The sequence below is a fragment of the Hypanus sabinus genome, chromosome 11 (assembly GCF_030144855.1).
Source record: "Hypanus sabinus isolate sHypSab1 chromosome 11, sHypSab1.hap1, whole genome shotgun sequence".
NCBI lineage: Eukaryota > Metazoa > Chordata > Chondrichthyes > Myliobatiformes > Dasyatidae > Hypanus > Hypanus sabinus.
The window spans coordinates 6,219,375-6,241,866 of record NC_082716.1 but is presented as its reverse complement, the minus strand read 5'-3'; the positions used below and the strand labels follow the sequence as shown (position 1 = coordinate 6,241,866).

At 41.0% G+C, this 22,492-nt stretch overlaps 1 protein-coding gene across 1 annotated transcript in view; it reads right to left on the bottom strand.

The window, feature by feature from the left end:
- Positions 1-4,460: 4,460 nt before the first annotated feature.
- Positions 4,461-22,492, bottom strand: part of LOC132402331 (vitellogenin-like) — a 118,445-nt gene continuing 100,413 nt past the window's right edge. The window contains exons 25-34 of the mRNA XM_059985210.1: positions 12,529-12,741; positions 11,511-11,653; positions 11,271-11,409; positions 10,432-10,561; positions 9,035-9,227; positions 7,260-7,351; positions 6,172-6,266; positions 5,936-6,086; positions 5,679-5,840; positions 4,461-4,569 (exon numbers count right to left, since the gene is read on the bottom strand). Coding sequence (XP_059841193.1) covers positions 4,472-4,569; positions 5,679-5,840; positions 5,936-6,086; positions 6,172-6,266; positions 7,260-7,351; positions 9,035-9,227; positions 10,432-10,561; positions 11,271-11,409; positions 11,511-11,653; positions 12,529-12,741 — 1,416 coding nt within the window. The 3' untranslated portion in view covers positions 4,461-4,471. The remainder of the gene's footprint in view (positions 4,570-5,678; positions 5,841-5,935; positions 6,087-6,171; positions 6,267-7,259; positions 7,352-9,034; positions 9,228-10,431; positions 10,562-11,270; positions 11,410-11,510; positions 11,654-12,528; positions 12,742-22,492) is intronic.

Here is a 22,492-nt window from a genome sequence, read left to right as displayed (position 1 = left end):
ATTTCAGGGCACTAGACAAGGCTGTCCTCTTAGTCCATTATTATTTGATATTGCTTTAGAACCCTTGGCAATTGCTATCAGAGAATCACAGAATATTTTTGACATGAATCGTGGGACAGATATACATAAGTTATCATTATATGCAGATGATTTATTATTATTTATTTCTGACCCTGAGAAATCCATTCCTGCAGTTTTATCATTGTTGGCTCAATTTAGTGATTTTTATGGGTATAAATTAAATCTTAATAAGAGTGAATTGTTTCCTTTAAATAGACAGGTTCCAATTTATGGAAATTTACCTTTTAAAGTAGTTAATGACTCTTTTATTTACTTAGGGATTAAAATCACAACAAACTATAAAGACTTATTTAAGGTTAATTTTTTACCCTTAATCGATCAGATTAAATGTTTGTTTACTAAGTGGTCACCACTATCTTTATCTCTGATAGGCAGGATTAATGCTATTAAGATGGTTAGTTTACCTAAGTTTTTATATATATTTCAAGCGGTACCAATTTTTATTCCGAAATCTTTTTTTGCTAATGTTGATTCAAAAATTTCCTCATATATATGGCAGAATAAAAATCCTAGGTTAGGTAAAATATATTTACAGAAGGCAAGGAAGGAAGGTGGATTGGCATTGCCTAATTTTAGATTTTATTATTGGGCAGTTAATATCCGATATTTGATATGTTGGCTAAAGGATTGGGATTTATCTTTTAGCCCTCATTGGGTGAACCTGGAAATTAAATCTGTACAAGGATTTGCACTGAGTTCTATTTTAGGGACTTCTCTTCCTTTTGCTCTTTCTAAATTGCTGAAACGAATTGACAACCTGATAGTTAAACATACTTTACGTATATGGTTTCAATTTTGGAAATTTTTTGGGTTGACTCAGTTTGTTTTAAATATTCCTATTGTATCCAATTGCTTTTTTATCCTTCTATTATAAACCAGGTTTATTCAGCTTGGAAGACTAAAGGATTACTACGATTTTCCAATTTATTTTTGGATGATTGTTTTATGTCTTTTGAGCAATTATCTAATAAATATAATTTGCCTAGATTTCATTTTTTTAGATATTTACAGATTAGGAATTTCTTAAATACTGTACTTCCTACTTTTCCAAATTTTGTGTCTTCAGGTATTTTAGAGAATTTGTTTGAACTAAACCCTTTTCAGAAAGGGCTAATATCAAAACTTTACAATATAATTATGAAGATACATTCAGAGCCCTTTTATAAGACTAAAAATGCTTGGGAAAGAGAACTTAACCTTACTATCCCTATTGAGAATTGGGATAAAATTCTTCAATTAGTTAATACATCATCTATATGTGCTAAATATTCATTAATACAGTTTAAAGTTTTGCACAGGGCTCATATGTCCAAGGATAAATTGGCTCATTTTTATTCCTATATAAATCCTATTTGTGACAGATGTCATTCTGAGATCGCGTCTTTAACTCATATGTTCTGGTCGTGTCCACTTTTGAAAAAATATTGGCCTATAATACACTCCTATCAGTGTTACTACACCTTTCCCATTCCTCAATTCCACCCAAATAGTCTCCCTAGAGGAGCTCTCTAATCTATCCTTCCAAAGCACCGCCATAAGATTTTCTCGGACAAGCAATGCAACACCTCCTCCTCTGGCCCCTCCTACTCTATCACACCTGAAGCAACTAAATCCAGGAATATTTAGTTGCCAATCACACCCTTCCTGCAACTATGTTTCACTAATAGCTACAACATCATAATTCCAGGTATCAATCCACGCTTTAAGCTCATCCACCTTTCTTACAATGCTCCTAGCATTAAAATAGTTACATTTAAGATACTCTCCACCTCCTCCTCTCTTTTCATCCCTAACAATGCATTCAAATTTATTATCCTTTTCTTTCTTCTCCCCTACATCTTCGGGCTGAGCGTATCCCTTCTCCATCACCTGCCTTTCCTCCCTCACACACTGTCTACTTACTTGCTCTACTGGTGAACTAACCTCCTCTCCCATAGTTTCCTCAAATTGATTCCTGCCCCCCTGCCATCTTACTAGTTTAAAGTCTGCCCTGTAGCCCTAGCAAACCGATAGGATATCGGTCCCCCCAGGATTCAAGTGTAACCCGTCCTTCTTGAACAGGTCACGCCTGCCCCAGAAGAGGTCCCAATGATCCAGAAACTTGAATCCCTGCCCCCTGCACCAATCCCACAGCCACGCATTCATCCTCCACCTAATTCTATTCCTACTCTCACTGTCGCGTGGCACAGGCAGTAATCCCTTTGCGGTCCTTCTTCTTAACTGCCTTCCTAACTCCCTATACTCTCGTTTCAGGACCTCTTCCCCTTTCCTACCTATGTCATTGGTACCTACATGTACCACGACCTCTGGCTCCTCACCCTCCCACTTCAGGATATCTTGGACGCGATCAGAAACGTCCCGAACCCTGGCACCAGGGAGGCAAATTACCATCCAGGACTTCCGGTCACCTCCACAGAACCGCCTGCCTGAACCCCTGACTATCGAGTCCCCTATTACTATGGTCCTCTTTCTTCCATCCCTACCCTTCTGAGCTATAGGGCCGGCCTCTGTGCCAGAGGCCTGGCCACTGTCACTTCGAGCAGGTAGGCTGTCCCCCCCAACAGTACTCAAACATGAGTACTTATTGTCAAGGGGTACAGCCGCTGGGGTACTCTCTAGTACCTGCCTCTTCCCCTTCCTGACCATGACCCACCTATCTGCCTCCCGTGGCCCCGGAGTGACCACCTGCCTGTAACTCCTCTCAATCACCTCCTCACTCTCCCTGACCAGACGAAGGTTATTGAGCTGCAGCTCCAGTTCCCTAACTCGGTCCCCCAGGAGCTGTAGTTCGGTGCACCTGGCGCAGATGTGGACGTCCGGGAGGCTCGGAGACTCCAGGACCTCCCACATCTGACACTGAGAACAACAAGCTGCCCTCACACTCATACTTCCCAAATAACTGAAAATAACAAGAACTAAAAGATAAGCCTACTGTGCCCTCTTCCGCCTAAGCCCCCAGAGCCCAAGCCCTACACTCTGCTCCCGGCGCACTCCGCTACCCGCTGCTTAAGGCTGCGTTCTTTTTATATCTTCCCTCCTTCCCAGGCCTCCTTCACGCGCCTGCGCAGTCCCGCCTCTCAGAACTCCCATCTGAGACACAATTGGACAATTTGAAAATGGCCGCCGCCGCACTTCCTCTCAAAGCCTTGCTGTCCTCTTCCAAAAGCCTATTTGATTTTCCAGTTTTGATTTTATATATGTTGAGAGGATCGGAGTTGACGACACTGATGATTTTGTATTTTTGTGAGATATTATAAACAGCCCTTTCTTTTTCTTTTTCCAGTTTTTCTTTTTCGCTTTTTTCTTTTTTTGTTTTTTTTTTCCTTATTAGTTACTAGATTATTAGATTAGTTTTTTTGAATAATTTTTTTCTTTCTCTTTTTTCTGTTTTTTTTATTATATATTATGATATACCTAGGTTTGCCTTGTTTATTTATATATTGTATCATCTATGATTTGGGAATACTCATTTATACTGAAATCATTGCTTATGTATTCTTTCATGTTCAGTTGAAATGTGTATGTAATCCCATTATCTATGTATCAGTTTTATTTTGTTGATATTAGTATCAATAACAAAAAGATTGAAAAAGAAAGAAAAAAAGATAGGGGTATAGAAAATTATGAAGGTATAGACAGAGTAAGTGTAAGCAGCTTTTTCCCACTGTGATTGGATGAGACTAAGGATCATGGGTTAAGGGTTAAATGTAAAATGTTGAAGGGGAAGATCAGAATCAGGTTTATTATCACCGGCATGTGACATGCAATTTGTTAACTTAGCTGCAGCAGTTCAATACAATACATAATCTAGCAGAGTTAAAAATATAATAATAATAAATAAAACATAATAATAAACAAGTAAATCAATTATGCATATTGAATAGATTTTTTAAAATGTGCAAAAACAGAAATACTGTATATTAAATAAAAGTGAGGTAGTGTCCAAAGCTTCAATGTCCACTTAGGAATCGGATGGCAGAGTGAAGCAGAGCATCTTCACTCAGAGTGCTGAGTGTATGGAACAAGCTGCCAGCAGCAGAGGCAGATACGGGTTCGATTTCAACAGTTAAGAGAAATTTGGATAGGTACAAGGATGGGAGAGGTATGGAGGGCTGTGGTCCAGGGGCAGGTCGATGGGACTAGGAAGATTAATGGTTTTCTATGACTATAATTGCACAAGTCACTATGTATTCAACATATAAAAATGATTCACAAACTTCTTTTTCAATTGCTGTGAAAACTTTTATTTGAAAGAACAATTCCAAATATTACATTTACTATACAGTTAGATCCTTTACATTAGTCAGAATCTCTACAGTATAACAATATTATAAACGAATAAGCTGCTCGGGATCATCCTTCAAGATAGTGTCACTGTATACGTTTCTTATTACAAACACTTGCACAGACAATCAGTGTGTGAATTCATCATATGAGTGATGTCCACGGACTTCTTGTTGAAGAGCGAGGTGTCTGTCACTGTGAAATCTGTCAATAGAAAGAGAAGTCATTAACAGAAGAGCCCACAGAAAGAGTATCTGATATTGGAAATATTTCAGAAAATGTGTAGCTTGGGCTGTTGATAGTTGGATTGAGTTGTTTTCCAATCTTGGGAATTAACTTGCAAACATTTTCTCACCATACGAGGAGACATTATCAGTGCACTGTTAATTGTTGTGTGTCCTCGTTGACCTTTATATACTTATCAATCTGCTGATTGTCACCATTACGGTAACACAGTTATGATGTGGGGAGGAAATCTCACTGCAGATTGGTTGTGTGGTGAACTTTGTGTGTAGCAGTCTGGAATTTTGCCTAGTGTAGTTTTTTTTTTCTGTGTTGTTTTTCACATATTTCAGTCTAGTTTTTGTACTGTTTCATGTAACACCATGGTCCCGAAAAACATTGTCTCATTTTTACTGCGTACTGTACCAGCAGTTATGGTTAAAATGACAATAAAAAGTGACTTGACTTGACTTGACTAAATAGGATCAAGGCCTATATGCTTGTTTACAGAATTGTTTGTGCAAAAGCACAATTAACAGTGCAGTGATGATGTCTCCTTTTATGTTGACAAAATATTTGCAAATAAATTGCCAGGATCGGAAAACAACTCAACCAGTTTCTGATATAATTTTTAAAAGCTGTCTTTTAATTATAACTTTAATCTATAAAACGGATGAGCTTATAAAGAAACGAAGATAAGAGTAGAAAACAATCATAGCTAATGAACTATTGAGTACATAAACTTTTAAATATGGTAATGCAAAATGCAATATATTTAAAAGTGAAGTCATATGACTACCTGTAAAAATGCCAACAGAGTTTTGAACAGTCCATGGACCTGTGAACACTACCTTGTTATTCCTTTTTGTTTCTGAATGATTTATTTATTTTGAGATTGATAGTAATTTTGTGTTTCTGCACTGCCTTGCTGCTGTACACCTCTATCAAGTAATCTTAAATCTTCCTTTGCTCCAAAGAGAAAGCTCTAGCTCGCTTAACCTATCCTCATATGACATGCAAATATTCTACATTCTACAGTAAAAGTTTTCTTCTTATAGGCTGGGGAACAACTGTGGGTTGTGTAGACTTACTGGAGGGCACACAATGGAAGTTGACTTTACGAGACCGAGTTTCTTTTGGCATGCATTGTGCCAGGCATTGCTGTACTGGTTCGACTGAATAGCATTTGGATGTATGTCCTTCAAAATCAATGTTCTTTCCCAATTCCACAAATTCCTGTTGGACTCGGCAGTCTGAAATTCAACAGAGGGACGTTATTGTAGCAGGAACAATGCAGGTCCAATGGTGCTTCCACTTACATGATCTACACCGGGATAGACTCAATTACCATCCTTGCAGGAGGTTCCTGGACACAACCAGGACTCGAAAAGTTGATCCACGTCTTTGGCCTCCTCGTGGTTGGGCATGATCCATTTCTTCTCACCATTGTTAAGGCCACAGAGTCCACACGTCTTCCCCATCATCTGGTCAAGGACCACCTTCACATAAAGGCCAAGATATTAGAACGTTTTAACCACAAATTTACATTGAAAACTTTTAATTAGTTAATAAACAACAAGATACCTCGATCTTGTTTCCATTGAAGAATAACTTTTCAATGTTGAATGTTGGGATTCTCACAGTAACTCCTGGTGTGTTTGATTCAATGTTCAGGATGTCTAGAAGGCAAACAGTTTGTTCCAAAGCTATTTGCATCCTAAATGACACTTTATATTAGCTAACTGCAACAAACTTATAAAAGAGAAGGAACATGGAAGATTACTGCCACAAAAAGCTCCATCATCAAGGACCTCCAACCACCCAGGCCATGCTCTCTTCTCGGTGCTGTCATTGGGGAGGAGGTTCAGGAGTTTTAGGTCCCACACCACCAGATACAGGAACAGATATTACCCCTCAAACATTAGGCTCCTGAACCTGCTTGGATAACTTCAGTCACCTCAACACTGATCTAATCACCTATGGACTTTCAAGGACTCAACCTGTAAACTAACCTTCAGGGAGTCTTGCACAAGGACTCCCAAGTTCCTCTGCTTCTTAAATAATACTATTCTACCTGCCTCAGTACCTCCCTCTGGCAATTCATTCCATATACTCACAACACCCTCTGCACGAAGAAGTTGTTCCTCAGGTCCCTTTTAAACCTTCCCTCTATGCCCCTAGTTTTGGACACTCCTACCCTGGGGTATGGTTGTTACCATGCACCTTATCTCTAACTCTCATAAGTCTCATAACTTTAAACATCTCTATGGTATATCCATACACATAAAGTACACATGAACAGAAATTACCAAAGAATAATCTCATATCTCTACTGACCCTGTCATAGAGCAAGACAGCATGGGTAGAGCCCTTCATCCCAACCAGTCAATGCATCCAGCTAGTTCCAATCTCCTGCGTTTAGCCCATATCCCTCCAAGTACCCCTTACATGATACTATTGTATCTGCCTCAACTACTTCCACTGGCAGCTCATTCCATATTTACCTCTGCGAGGAAAATATTAAAACAAGAGCTCACAATCTGAAACTTTTATCTGCTTGCTCCCTAGTTAGTAATTCAGATAAGCTAGCAGCACCCCATGAAGGTGAAGATGCATCTCTGAAACTTTCATTCCATTACCAGAAGCTCCTCAAAACAGAAAATGTGTCTCACCTTCCAGGGATGGGATTTTGTCATTCAGGGAATGTTCAATGCCATTTACCTCAGTTTTTATTCTTTGTGGCATATAAATTAGATCAATAGTCCTGTTTAAAAGCAAACAATTGGAAATTGTGTTAGTGATAGAAAGAACAATGGAAAGATATGAATGTAAAATAGACCATAAACATGGGGGCAGAATTAGGCTATTCTGCCCATCGAGTCTGCTGCTCCACTTATCATGGCTGATCTGTTTTCCCTCTCAACCTCATCCTCCTGCTTCTCACCATAATGTTTGACATCTTTGCTAATCAACTCCATCATGAGCACAACTCAATGACCTGGCCTCCACATCCATCTGTGACAATGAATTCCACAGATTCACTACCCTCTGGTTAAAGAAATTTCTCCTCACCTCTGTTCTAAATGGACATCTCTCTATTCTGTGTTCTCCAGTCCTAGACTGCCTCATTGTAGGAAACATCCTCTCCACACCCACTCTATCTAGTTCTTTTCACATTTGATAAGTTCGAATAAGAACCCACCCACCCACCATTTTTCTAAATTTCTATGAGCAGAGGCCTGGACTCATCAAACTTTCCTCATCCATGAGCCCTTTCATTCCTGGAATCACTCCAGGAAAATTCCAAAAGTCAAGCACTTGTTAAGATATTCCACTTTTAGATAGAGAGATAGGTAGAAAGATAGATACATACATATGTAGAGATAGCTAGCTAGCTAGCTAGATAGATACGTAGATAGACATACAGATAGATAGAGAGGCCGATAGAAAGAGAGAGGGAAGCAGTTAGATCGATAGGCAGATATATAGATATACAGAGCTTGTGATGGGGTCTTGTCCATTACAGTCAATGCCTCGCCACCACTGAGCATATCTACAAGGAAGACTGCCAGAAGAAAGCAGCGCCCATTATTAAGGACCCCCACCATCCAGACCATGCTCTCTCCTCACTTCTTCCATTGGGCAGCAAGTACAGGAGCCTCAAGTCCCATACCTGAAGGTTATTATCCTTCAACCAACAGACTCCTGAACCACTGAGGGTAAATTCACTCACCTCAACACTGAACTGATTCCACAACCTATGAACTCAATTTCAAGCACTCTACAACTCATTGTCTCAATATCTATCTATCTATCTATCTATCTATTTATCTATCTATTTATTTATTTATTTATCTATTTATTTATTTATTTATTAATTATTTTGTAATCAAACAGCTTGTTTTCTTTTGCATATTGGTTCTTTGCTAGTCTTTCACTGAATCTATTGTATTTTGTATTGCATTTCTGCTGTAAATTCCCACAAGGAAATGAATCTCAGGCCAGTATCTGGTGACATTTGTGTACTTTGATACTAAATTTACTTTGAATGTTGATATAGGTAGGTCAGCTCTATTTTTCATGTGCACATTGGAACATACAGTTCACATGAAATCATCATAGCTAAGGTCGTGCTGAACAGCCAGCACATGTCACCAACACAGTATGCCCACCATTTATAACCCAGTGCAAGGTGGAAGGAAACCAGAGCACCCAGATGAAAGCCTTGTGGTCACGGGGAGAAGGTAGGACAGTAGTGGGAATTACGGCTGACACAGTGAAGTGATTGCACTGAGTAATAAACTGATCCATATGATCGGTATGCAAGTCAAGTTTTTCACTGGACCTCAGGACTTGTGACAATAATAAACTGATTTACCAACTTATCAGTAACTTCACTGAGAAACATCTGCTGACATTGCTAAAGATTGAGGATACTGTGACTTACGTGTTTTTCTTGGACAGAATCAGTCTGATCGACATTTTTGTCTTCTCGAGTTTTGAACGCCTTAACAACAGCATGAACCTGGGACTTTCTGAGCAGTCTTGGGTCAAGATATAGTAACAATCGTTGGAAAGCTGATGATTCAATTCCTTGCCGTCAAACGTCTTGACAATTCCATTTTCGACTTTGCATTCCCCTGTACCAGAACCAAGGCATTAATTTGAATTTAAGTAGAAGGCACCAATCTGACCCTTCGCATCTGCTCCACCATTCAACAAGATTATGGCCAATTCTTAGCTAAGGCTAATTTTTTGTTTTACCGGCATATGCATTGATTGCCTTTATAAAATTCAGTCTGCAGTTTTATAAATCTCTGGTCAGCTAGCATCAGGGGCACTGCATTCAGTTCTGGTCACCTCAATACAGGAAGGATGTGGAGAGGGTGCAGAATCAGGGAAGATTGTTCTGGGCAGCCTGCAAGTGTCACCACACCTCTGGCGCCAACATAGTATGCCCACTACTTACTAACCCTAACCTGTACATTGTTAGAACATGGGAGGAAACCCACCCGGTCACAGGGAAAATGTACAAACTCCTCACAGAGAGCAGTAGAAATTGGGCCCTGTCTCTCAGTCTCCAAGAATCTAATGGCCTTTTAATCTTCCCAATGCTACCAAACCAGATCCTACTCTTTGGTACCATGGAGAGCATTCTGACTGGTTACATCACAACCTGATATGGAGGGGCTGCTGTACAGGATTTAGGAAAAGCTGCAGGAGGTTGTAAATTCAATCACCTCCATCATGAGCACTAGTCTCCCCAGCATTGAGGATGTCTTCAAAAGGTGATACCTTGAAAAATCGGCATCCATCATTAAGGACCCCCATCAACGAAGCCATGCCCCCTTCTCATTGCTATCATCGAGGAGGGGATACAGGAGCCTGAGACAGGCATATTTTTTGGAACATCTCCTTTCTCTCTGCCATCCAGTTTCTGGATGAGCAATGAAAATAATGAACACAAGTACTCTACCTCTTATTTTTTTGCTATCAGTTTGCACTGCTGGTTTGATATAATTTTAATAGATATTTCTTAATGCCACTCATGGTTTTGTTATTATTATGTCAAAACAACAAATTTCACAACATATGCCAATGATATTAAACTTGATTCTGAAACTATTCAGCGAACCTATCAGATCTAAAATAACCTACAAAATCTCTGCCACCGACGTCTCCAGCTGGAGTCCACAGAGCTGCTTCAGAAATTGCTGTAGATCGGGGTTCCCAACATTTTCTTTTCTACCATGGACCCCCACCATTAACTGAGGGATCAGTGGACCCCTGTTTGGGAACCCCTGCCATAGGCAACTGAAGAGAAGAACTCTGAAGGATAATTACGTTCGTTCATCTTGAGGACCAGCTCTGGAATGTCGGTGAGGCTGCTGAACCCTTTGTCCTGGACCCTCTTGCTAACTGTATGGACTGGCACTGTGACAGGAAGCTGCAGACCCTGATAATAGACTGTCATCTGAAATCAGACCAGAAAGGCACATGACTTTCCCAGTGAGAACAATAAACTTTATAGCAGACTCAGATTGAAACTTATTTATCACATCAAAGTATTCATCATCAGGGACCACCACCCAGGCCATGCTGCCATTGGGAGGGAGGCGCAGGAGCCTCAGGACCCACACCACCAGATTACTGCTCAACCATCAGGCTCTTGAGGTAAAGGTGATAACTTCACTCAACTTCACTCTCCGCATCACTGAACTATCCCCACAACCCGTGGACTCACTTTCAAGGACACTTCATCTCAGGTTCTTGATATTTATTGCTTATTTAGGGAAACAGCCATGAAGAGTGCTTCTCCATCTGAGTGTGATGGTATTCCTGAGTCCCCACCCAGGACTTGCACCACTGACGGTAGTGAAAATGGAGAGGAAGCGACTGACATGAAGAAGGAAGCCCTGATGGAGGATCTTCGCTGCTGTCCTGCTGTCCTAGACGGCAGCTGAGTAACCGGCATTAAGAAGCTGAATGTAAGAGATGAATAAAGTTGATCCTAGACCCCTGAAAACTGATAGTTGATCCTAGATAAAGAATATTGAGGAATGAGAGAAAAACCCAGAGAAACCTAGACTGCTCATTAATGGAGGTTAGATTGAAAAAAATGTCAGGATTTCTCCCCCTGGATATGATCTTAAACTTCAACAAATAAGTAAAGGTAGTCATACGCTGGGCAATCGGAAGATGGTGTCAAGCGTCTGTGGGGATGTCAGAGCGACCAATGCTGTAATCTGACGTGAGGGATTTCGTTTGTAGGTCTGCGAAAATCCGAGTGAATAGGCTAGTCCTGGTATGTAGTCTCCAACCCTGAGGCAAAGAAGAAAAGATTTTTGTAGTGGTTTCTCTGTGTTTTGTAGAGGGTACTGAAGGAAGAGCAGGTGGAAGCGATGGTGTCATGCAGCACTTACAATTTGGCACCATATTTCAATTCCTCGCTGACCTTCTTCCACTTCATCTTGAATCTGAAGGCCGGGTGGCTGGCCAGCTGACCACTGGACAGCTTGGAGGACACTTTGTACTTCTCACAGTGGTCGCCCCATCTCGCCAGCATCTGAGGAGTGTGGAGGAATGAGACAATGAGAAAAGGAGCCTCTTGATCTGAAAGCAGAGGAGTCCCGAAGATTGTTTATTGTCATTCGGTCACAGGGAGAATGTGTAGAGGGCACACGAAGAGCAGGGAAACCAGACTGAGCCCAAGTCTCTAGACCACGTGGCGGTGGCTCTACACGCTGTACCACTGTGCTGACTGTCACACTGATCCTCCCCAAGCCTATTTCATTCTCCCCAGCTTCTCATAAGTCTCTATCAGCCAGACAATTCATGGCGGCCAATTTGCTCACTGACCTGCAGATATTTGGGTTGTGGGAGGGAATCAGGGCAACTGGAGGAAACCCATGTGGTCACGATTTATTTATTTATATGTTTGTTTATTTGTTGGTTGGTTGATTGATTGATTGAGCTACAGTGCAGAACAGGCCCTTTCGGCCCTTCGAGCTCTGCCGCCCAGCAATCCCCTTATTTAATCCCGGCCTCAAGGCGGAACAATTTACAATGACCAATTGACCTACCAGCTGGCATGATTCCGGACGGTGAGAGGAGACCGGAGAACCCAGAGGGAAAACAAATGTGCACACAGAAAGGAAAATACAAACTTGCTTAGAGAGGACGCCACAATTAAACTCTGAACTCTGACGCTCCAAGCTGTTATTGCACTGCACAAACTGCGCTACTATCCTGGTGTCCTAAACACCAGTGTTTCTGCCGAGGATTGAACTGCTGACCTTTTGCAAGTCAGGTGAATGTGACAACCACTACACCCCAGAAACCTCTGTACAAACATCCCACCCCGCCTTTGTGCAGAGGGGAAAGCGGAGCTCCCTGCTCTCCATGTACCCTCAGAAGGTGCAGGGAAAGGGCAACCCTTACCATTACTTTGTGGGAGCTGGGCACTAATGTGTCAAGGCAGAGCTTCCAGTTGCTCTTTTGCTCCAATTCCACCAAACGCAGATGCATCCTTGGCAGACGAGATGAAATCTTGCCATATCCTGTGAGCTGGTAACCTTGCTGCACGCCATCAATTCTTCTGGCCCGAAGCAGGATAATGAAGAATGGAGGGCCAGCAGTACTGACCAGATACCGCTGGGGAAATAAACACGTTGCACCCGTCAGAATTTCACTGTGGTCTAAAATTCTCAGCACATCAACATGTACACATCAGAATTTCACAGTGCTTTAAAATACTCAGCGCATCAGCTAAACCCGTCAGAATTTCACAGTGCTCTAAAATACTCACTAAACCCGTCAGAATTTCACAGTGCTGTAAAATTTTCAGCACATCAACATGAACACATCAGAATTTCACAGTGCTCTAAAATTCTCAGACATCAGATAAACCCGTCAGAATTTCACAGTGCTCCAAAATTTACAGCACATCAGATAAACCCGTCAGAATTTCACAGTGCTCTAAAATACTCAGAGAAGCAGCTAAACCCGTCAGAATTTCACAGTGCTCTGAATTTCTCAGCACATCAACAGGAACACATCAGAATTTCACAGTGCTCTGGAAATTCTCAGTACATCAGCTAAACCCATCAGAATTTCACAGTGCTCTGAATTTCTCAGCACATCAACAGGAACACATCAGAATTTCACAGTGCTCTGGAAATTCTCAGAACATCAACAAGAACACAACAGAATTTCAGAGTGCTCTGCAAATTCTCAGTACATCAGCAGGAACATTTCAAAATTTCACAGAGGCTCTAGAATTCTCAGCGCATCAGCTAAACCCGTCTGAATTTCACAATGCGCTAAAATGCTCAGAGAATCAGCTAAACCCGTCAGAATTTCACAGTGCTCTAAAATAGAGAAGCAGCTAAAGCCGTCAGAATTTCACAGTGCTCTAAAATTCTCAGCAGATCAGCTAAAACCGTCAGAATTTCACAGTGCTCTAGAATTCTCAGCGCATAAGCTAAATCCGTCAGAATTTCACAGTGCTCTGGAAAATCTCAGCACATCAGCTAAACCCATCAGAATTTCACAGTGCTCTGAAATTCACAGATCATCAACAAGAACACAACAGAATTTCACAGTGCTCTGGAAATTCAAAGCACATCAATAGGAACACATCAGAATGTCACAGTTCCCTGGAAACTCTCAGCACATCTGAGAAACCTGTCAGAATTTCACAATGCTCTGAAAAACTCAGCAAATCAGCTAATCCCGTTAGAATATCACAGGACTCTAAAATTTTCAGTACATCAACAAGAACACAAAAGAATTTCACAGTGCTCTGGAAACTCTCAGTACATCAGCAGGAACATTTCAAAATTTCACAGAGGCTCTAGAATTCTCAGCGCATCAGCTAAACCCGTCTGAATTTCACAATGCGCTAAAATGCTCAGAGAATCAGCTAAACCCGTCAGAATTTCACAGTGCTCTAAAATAGAGAAGCAGCTAAAGCCGTCAGAATTTCACAGTGCTCTAAAATTCTCAGCAGATCAGCTAAAACCGTCAGAATTTCACAATGCTCTAAAATTCTCAGTACATCAGCAGGAGCACAACAGAATTTCACAGTGCTCTAGAATTCTCAGCGCATCAGCTAAATCTGTCAGAATTTCACAGTGCTCTGGAAAATCTCAGCACATCAGCTAAACCCATCAGAATTTCACAGTGCTCTGAAATTCACAGATCATCAAAAAGAACACAACAGAATTTCACAGTGCTCTGGAAATTCAAAGCACATCAATAGGAACACATCAGAATGTCACAGTTCCCTGGAAACTCTCAGCACATCTGAGAAACCTGTCAGAATTTCACAATGCTCTGAAAAACTCAGCAAATCAGCTAATCCCGTTAGAATATCACAGTACTCTAAAATTTTCAGTACATCAACAAGAACACAAAAGAATTTCACAGTGCTCTGGAAACTCTCAGCACATCAGCTGAACCGGTCAGATTTTCACAGTGCTCTGAAATAATCAGCGAACCTGCTAAACAAGTCAGAATTTCACAGCGCTCTGGAAAATCTCAGCACATCAGCTAAACCCGTCAGAATTTCACAGTGCTCTGAAATACGCAGCGAATCTGCTAATCCCGTTAGAATATCACAGTACTCTAAAATTTTCAGTACATCAACAAGAACACAAAAGAATTTCACAGTGCTCTGGAAACTCTCAGCACATCAGCTAAACCTGTCAGAATTTCACAGTGCTCAAAAATACTCAGAGAATCAGCTAAACCTGTAAAAATTTCATAATGCTCTAAAATTCTCAGTACATCAGCAGGAACGCAACAGAATTTCACAGTGCTCTAGAATTCTCAGCGCATCAGCTTAACCCGTCAGAATTTCAGAGTGCTCTAAAATTCTCCACACATCAGCTAAACCCGTTAGAATTTCACAGTGCTGTAAAATACTCAGCACATTAACAGGAACACAACAGAATTTCACAGTGCTCTAGAATTCTCAGCACATCAGCTAAACCCGTCAGAATTTCACAGTGCTCTGAATTACTCAGCACATCAGCTAAACCCGTCAGAATTTCACAGTGCTCTGAATTACTCAGCGAATCGGCTAAACCCGTCAGAATTTCACAGTGCTCTAAAATTCTCAGCACATCAACAGGAAAATGACAGAAGTCTGAGTGCTCTGGAAATTCTCAGCGCATCAGCTACACCCGTCAGAATTTCAAAGTAGCTCTAGAATTCTCAGCGCACCAGCTAAACGCGTTAGTATTTCACAGAATCTGGAAATTCTCAGCACATCAGCTAAACGCGTTAGAATTTCACAATGCGCTAAAATGCTCAGAGAATCAGCTAAACCCGTCAGAATTTCACAGTGCTCTAAAATAGAGAAGCAGCTAAAGCCGTCAGAATTTCACAGTGCTCTAAAATTCTCAGCAGATCAGCTAAACCCGTAAGGATTTCACAGTGCTCTAAAATACTCAGAGCATAAGCTAAACCCGTAAAAATTTCACAGTGCTCTGGAAATTCTCAGAACATCAACAAGAACACAACAGAATTTCAGAGTGCTCTGCAAATTCTCAGTACATCAGCAGGAACACAACAGAATTTCACAGTGCTCTAGAATTCTCAGCACATCTGCTAAACTCGTCAGAATTTCACAGTGCTTGGAAACTCTCAGCACATCAGCTAAACCCGTCAGAATTTCACAGTGCTGTAAAATACTCAGCACATTAACAGGAACACAACAGAATTTCACAGTGCTCTAGAATTCTCAGCACATCAGCTAAACCCGTCAGAATTTCACAGTGCTCTGAATTACTCAGCGCATCTGCTAAACTCGTCAGAATTTCACAGTGCTTGGAAACTCTCAGCACATCAGCTAAACCCGTCTGAATTTCACAGTTCTCTGGAAGTTCTCCGCAAATCAGCTAAACCCATCAGAATTTCAAAGCGGCTCTAGAATTCTCAGCGCATCAGCTAAACCCGCCAGAATTTCAAAGCGGCTCTAGAATTCTCAGCGGATCAGCTAAATCTGCTAGAATTTTACAGAATCTGGAAACTCTCAGCACATCAGCTAAACCCGTCAGAAATTCACAGTGCTATAAAATACTAAGAACATCAACAGAAACACAACAGAATTTCACAGTGCTCTGGAAATTCTCAGCACATCAGCTAAAGCCATCAGAATTTCACAGTGCTCTAAAATACTCAGAGAATCAGCTAAACCAGTAAAAGTTTCACAGTGCTCTAAAATTCTCAGTACATCAGCAGGAGCACAACAGAATTTCACAGTGGCTCTAGAATTCTCAGCGCATCAGCTAAACCCGTCTGAATTTCACAATGCGCTAAAATGCTCAGAGAATCAGCTAAACCCATCAGAATTTCACAGTGCTCTAAAATAGAGAAGCAGCTAAAGCCGTCAGAATTTCACAGTGCTCTAAAATACTCGGAGAATCAGCTAAACCCGTAAAAATTTCACAGTGCTCTAAAATTCTCAGTACATCAGCAGGAACACAACAGAATTTCACAGTGCTCTAGAATTCTCAGCGCATCAGCTAAATCCGTCAGAATTTCACAGTGCTCTGAAATTCACAGATCATCAACAAGAACACAACAGAATTTCACAGTGCTCTGGAAATTCAAAGCACATCAGCAGGAACATTTCAAAATTTCACAGATGCTCTAGAATTCTCAGCGCATCAGCTAAACCCGTCAGAATTTCACAATGCGCTAAAATGCTTAGAGAATCAGCTAAACCCGTCAGAATTTCACAGTGGTCTAAAATACTCAGAGAAGTAGCTAAAGCCGTCAGAATTTCACAGTGCTCTAAAATACTCAGAACATCAACAAGAACACAACCGAATTTCACAGTGCTCTGGAAATTCTCAGTACATCAGCTAAACCCATCAGAATTTCAGAGTGCTCTGAATTTCTCAGCACATCAACAGGAACACAACAGAATTTCACAGTGCTCTGGAAATTCTCAGCACATCAGCTAAACCCATTAGAATTTCAAAGTGGCTCTAGAATTCTCAGCGCACCAGCTAAACCCGCTAGTATTTCACAGAATCTGGAAATTCTCAGCACATCAGCTAAAGGCGTCAGAATTTCACAGTGTTCTAATATTCTCAGCACATCAATAGGAACACATCAGAATTTCACAGTACCCTGGAAACTCTCAGCACATCTGCGAAACCTGTCAGAATTTCACAGTGCTTTGAAATACTCAGCGAATCAGCTAATCCCGTTAGAGTTTCAGCGTGCTCTAAAATTCTCAGTACATCAACAGGAACACAACAGAATTTCACAGTGCTCTAGAATTCGCAGCAAATCAGCAAAACCCGTCAGTATTTCACAATGTTCTAAAATTCTCAGCACATGAGCTAAAAACATCAGAATTTCAAAGTGGCTCTGGAAACTCTCAACACGTCAGCTAAACCCATCAGAATTTCACAGTGCTCTGGAAAATCTAAGCACATCAGCTAAACCCGTCAGAATTTCTCAGTGCTCTAAAATTCTCAGCACATCAACAGGAACACATCAGAATTTCACTGTGGCTCTAAAATTTCAGCGAATCAGCTAAACCCATCAGAATTTCACAGTGCTCTGAATTTCTCAGCACATCAACAGGAAAACATCAGAATTCCACAGAGGCTCTAAAATTGTCAGCACATCAGCTAAAGTCGTCAGAAATTTACAGAACTCTAAAGCACTCAGAGAATCAGCTAAACCCGTCAGGATTTCACAGTGCTCTAAAATACTCAGCATCAGCTAAACCCTTAAAAATTTCACAGTGCTCTAAAATTCTCAGTACATCAGCAGGAACACAACTGAATTTCACAGTGCTCTAGAATTCTCAGCGCATCAGCTAAACCCATCAGAATTTCACAGTGCTCTGAAATACTCAGAGAATCAGCTAAACCCGTCAGAATTTCACAATGCGCTAAAATGCTTAGAGAATCAGCTAAACCCGTCAGAATTTCAAAGTAGCTCTAGAATTCTCAGTGCAACAGCTAAACCCGTCAGAATTTCAGAGTGCTCTGAATTTCTCAGCACATCAACAGGAACACAACAGAATTTCACAGTGCTCTGGAAATTCTCAGCACATCAGCTAAACCTGTCAGAATTTCACAGTTTCCTGGAAATTCTCAGCACATCAGCTAAAGCCGTCAGAATTTCACAATGCTCTGCAAACTCTCAGCACATCAGCTGAACCGGTCAGATTTTCACAGTGCTCTGAAATAATCAGCGAACCTGCTAAACAAGTCAGAATTTCACAGCGCTCTGGAAAATCTCAGCACATCAGCTAAACCCGTCAGAATTTCACAGTGCTCTGAAATACGCAGCGAATCTGCTAAACCCATAAGAATTTCACAGTGCTCTAAAATTCTCAGAACATCAACAAGAACACAACCAAATTTCAGAGTGCTCTGCAAATTCTCAGTACATCAGCAGGAACAGTTCAAAATTTCACAGAGGCTCTAGAATTCTCAGCACATCAGCTAAACCCGTCAGAATTTCACAATGCGCTAAAATGCTCAGAGAGTCAGCTAAACCCGTCAGAATTTCACATTGCTCTAAAATACTCAGAGAAGCAGCTAAAACCGTCAGAATTTCACAGTGCTCTAAAATACTCAGAGAATTAGCTAAACCCGTAAAAATTTCACAGTGCTCTAAAATTCTCAGTACGTCAGCAGGAACACAACAGAATTTCACAGTGCTCTAGAATTCTCAGCACTTCAGCTAAACCCATCAGAAATTCACAGTGCTCTGGAAATTCTCAGCACATCAGCTAAACCCGTCAGAATTTCACAGTGCTCTGAATTACTCAGCGAATCGGCTAAACCCGTAAGAATTTCACAGTGCTCTAAAATTCTCAGCACATCAACAGGAAAATGACAGAAGTTCTGAGTGCTCTGGAAATTCTCAGCGCTTCAGCTAAACCCGTCAGAATTTCAAAGTAGCTCTAGAATTCTCAGTGCAACAGCTAAACCCGTCAGAATTTCACAGTGCTCTGGAAATTCTCAGTACATCAGCTAAACCCATCAGAATTTCAGAGTGCTCTGAATTTCTCAGCACATCAACAGGAACACAACAGAATTTCACAGTGCTCTGGAAATTCTCAGCACTCAGCTAAACCTGTCAGAATTTCACAGTTTCCTGGAAATTCTCAGCACATCAGCTAAAGCCGTCAGAATTTCACAATGCTCTGCAAACTCTCAGCACATCAGCTGAACCGGTCAGATTTTCACAGTGCTCTGAAATAATCAGCGAACCTGCTAAACAAGTCAGAATTTCACAGCGCTCTGGAAAATCTCAGCACATCAGCTAAACCCGTCAGAATTTCACAGTGCTCTGAAATACGCAGCGAATCTGCTAAACCCATAAGAATTTCACAGTGCTCTAAAATTCTCAGAACATCAACAAGAACACAACCAAATTTCAGAGTGCTCTGCAAATTCTCAGTACATCAGCAGGAACAGTTCAAAATTTCACAGAGGCTCTAGAATTCTCAGCACATCAGCTAAACCCGTCAGAATTTCACAATGCGCTAAAATGCTCAGAGAGTCAGCTAAACCCGTCAGAATTTCACATTGCTCTAAAATACTCAGAGAAGCAGCTAAAACCGTCAGAATTTCACAGTGCTCTAAAATACTCAGAGAATTAGCTAAACCCGTAAAAATTTCACAGTGCTCTAAAATTCTCAGTACATCAGCAGGAACACAACAGAATTTCACAGTGCTCTAGAATTCTCAGCACTTCAGCTAAACCCATCAGAAATTCACAGTGCTCTGGAAATTCTCAGCACATCAGCTAAACCCGTCAGAATTTCACAGTGCTCTGAATTACTCAGCGAATCGGCTAAACCCGTAAGAATTTCACAGTGCTCTAAAATTCTCAGCACATCAACAGGAAAATGACAGAAGTTCTGAGTGCTCTGGAAATTCTCAGCGCTTCAGCTAAACCCGTCAGAATTTCAAAGTAGCTCTAGAATTCTCAGTGCAACAGCTAAACCCGTCAGAATTTTACAGTGCTCTGGAAATTCTCAGCAAATCAGCTAAACCCATTAGAATTTCAAAGCGGCTTTAGAATTCTCAGCGCACCAGCTAAACGCGTTAGTATTTCACAGAATCTGGAAATTCTCAGCACATCAGCTAAACGCGTTAGAATTTCACAGTGTTCTAATATTCTCAGCACGTCAACATGAAAACAACAGAATTTCACAGTGCTCTGGAATTTCAAAGCACATCAATAGGAACACATCAGAATTTCACAGTACCCTGGAAACTCTCAGCACATCTGCAAAACCTGTCAGAATTTCACCGTGCTTTGAAATACTCAGCGAATCAGCTAATCCTGTTAGAATTTCACAGTGCTCTAAAATTCTCAGCACATCAACAGGAACACATCAGAATTTCACTGTGGCTCTAAAATTCTCAGCACATCAACTGAACCCGTCAGAATTTCACAGTGCTCTGAATTACTCAGCCAATCGGCTAAAGACGTCAGTATTTCACAGAGATCTAAAATTCTCAGCGCATCCGCTAAACCTGTCAGTATTTCAGAGAGCTCTAAAATTCTCAGCGCATCCGCTAAACCCATCAGAATTTGACAGTGCATGAAAAATCTCAGCATATCAGCTAAACCCGTCAGTATTTCACAGTCCTCTGGAAATTCTCAGCACATCAACAGGAACACATCAGAATTTCACAGTGCTTGGAAACTCTCAGCACATCAGCTAAACCTGTCTAAATTTCACAGTTCTCTGGAAGTTCTCAGCAAATCAGCTAAACCCATCAGAATTTCAAAGCGGCTCTAGAATTCTCAGCGCATCAGCTAAACCCGCCAGAATTTCAAAGCGGCTCTAGAATTCTCAGCGGATCAGCTAAATCTGCTAGAATTTTACAGAATCTGGAAACTCTCAGCACATCAGCTAAACCCGTCAGAATTTTACAGTGCTCTGGAAATTCTCAGCAAATCAGCTAAAACCATTAGAATTTCAAAGTGGCTCTAGAATTCTCAGCGCACCAGCTAAACCCGCTAGTATTTCACAGAATCTGGAAATTCTCAGCACATCAGCTAAAGGCGTCAGAATTTCACAGTGTTCTAATATTCTCAGCACATCAATAGGAACACATCAGAATTTCACAGTACCCTGGAAACTCTCAGCACATCTGCGAAACCTGTCAGAATTTCACAGTGCTTTGAAATACTCAGCGAATCAGCTAATCCCGTTAGAGTTTCAGCGTGCTCTAAAATTCTCAGTACATCAACAGGAACACAACAGAATTTCACAGTGCTCTAGAATTCTCAGCAAATCAGCAAAACCCGTCAGTATTTCACAATGTACTAAAATTCTCAGCAAATGAGCTAAAAACATCAGAATTTCAAAGTGGCTCTGGAAACTCTCAACACGTCAGCTAAACCCATCAGAATTTCACAGTGCTCTGGAAAATCTAAGCACATCAGCTAAACCCGTCAGAATTTCTCAGTGCTCTAAAATTCTCAGCACATCAACAGGAACACATCAGAATTTCACTGTGGCTCTAAAATTTCAGCGAATCAGCTAAACCCATCAGAATTTCACAGTGCTCTGAATTTCTCAGCACATCAACAGGAAAACATCAGAATTCCACAGAGGCTCTAGAATTCTCAGCACATCAGCTAAACCCGTCAGAATTTCACAATGCGCTAAAATGCTCAGAGAGTCAGCTAAACCCGCCAGAATTTCACATTGCTCTAAAATACTCAGAGAAGCAGCTAAAACCGTCAGAATTTCACAGTGCTCTAAAATACTCAGAGAATTAGCTAAACCCATAAAAATTTCACAGTGCTCTAAAATTCTCAGTACATCAGCAGGAACACAACAGAATTTCACAGTGCTCTAGAATTCTCAGCACTTCAGCTAAACCCATCAGAAATTCACAGTGCTCTGGAAATTCTCAGCACATCAGCTAAACCCGTCAGAATTTCACAGTGCTCTGAATTACTCAGCGAATCGGCTAAACCCGTAAGAATTTCACAGTGCTCTAAAATTCTCAGCACATCAACAGGAAAATGACAGAAGTTCTGAGTGCTCTGGAAATTCTCAGCGCTTCAGCTAAACCCGTCAGAATTTCAAAGTAGCTCTAGAATTCTCAGTGCAACAGCTAAACCCGTCAGAATTTTACAGTGCTCTGGAAATTCTCAGCAAATCAGCTAAACCCATTAGAATTTCAAAGCGGCTTTAGAATTCTCAGCGCACCAGCTAAACGCGTTAGTATTTCACAGAATCTGGAAATTCTCAGCACATCAGCTAAACGCGTTAGAATTTCACAGTGTTCTAATATTCTCAGCACGTCAACATGAAAACAACAGAATTTCACAGTGCTCTGGAATTTCAAAGCACATCAATAGGAACACATCAGAATTTCACAGTACCCTGGAA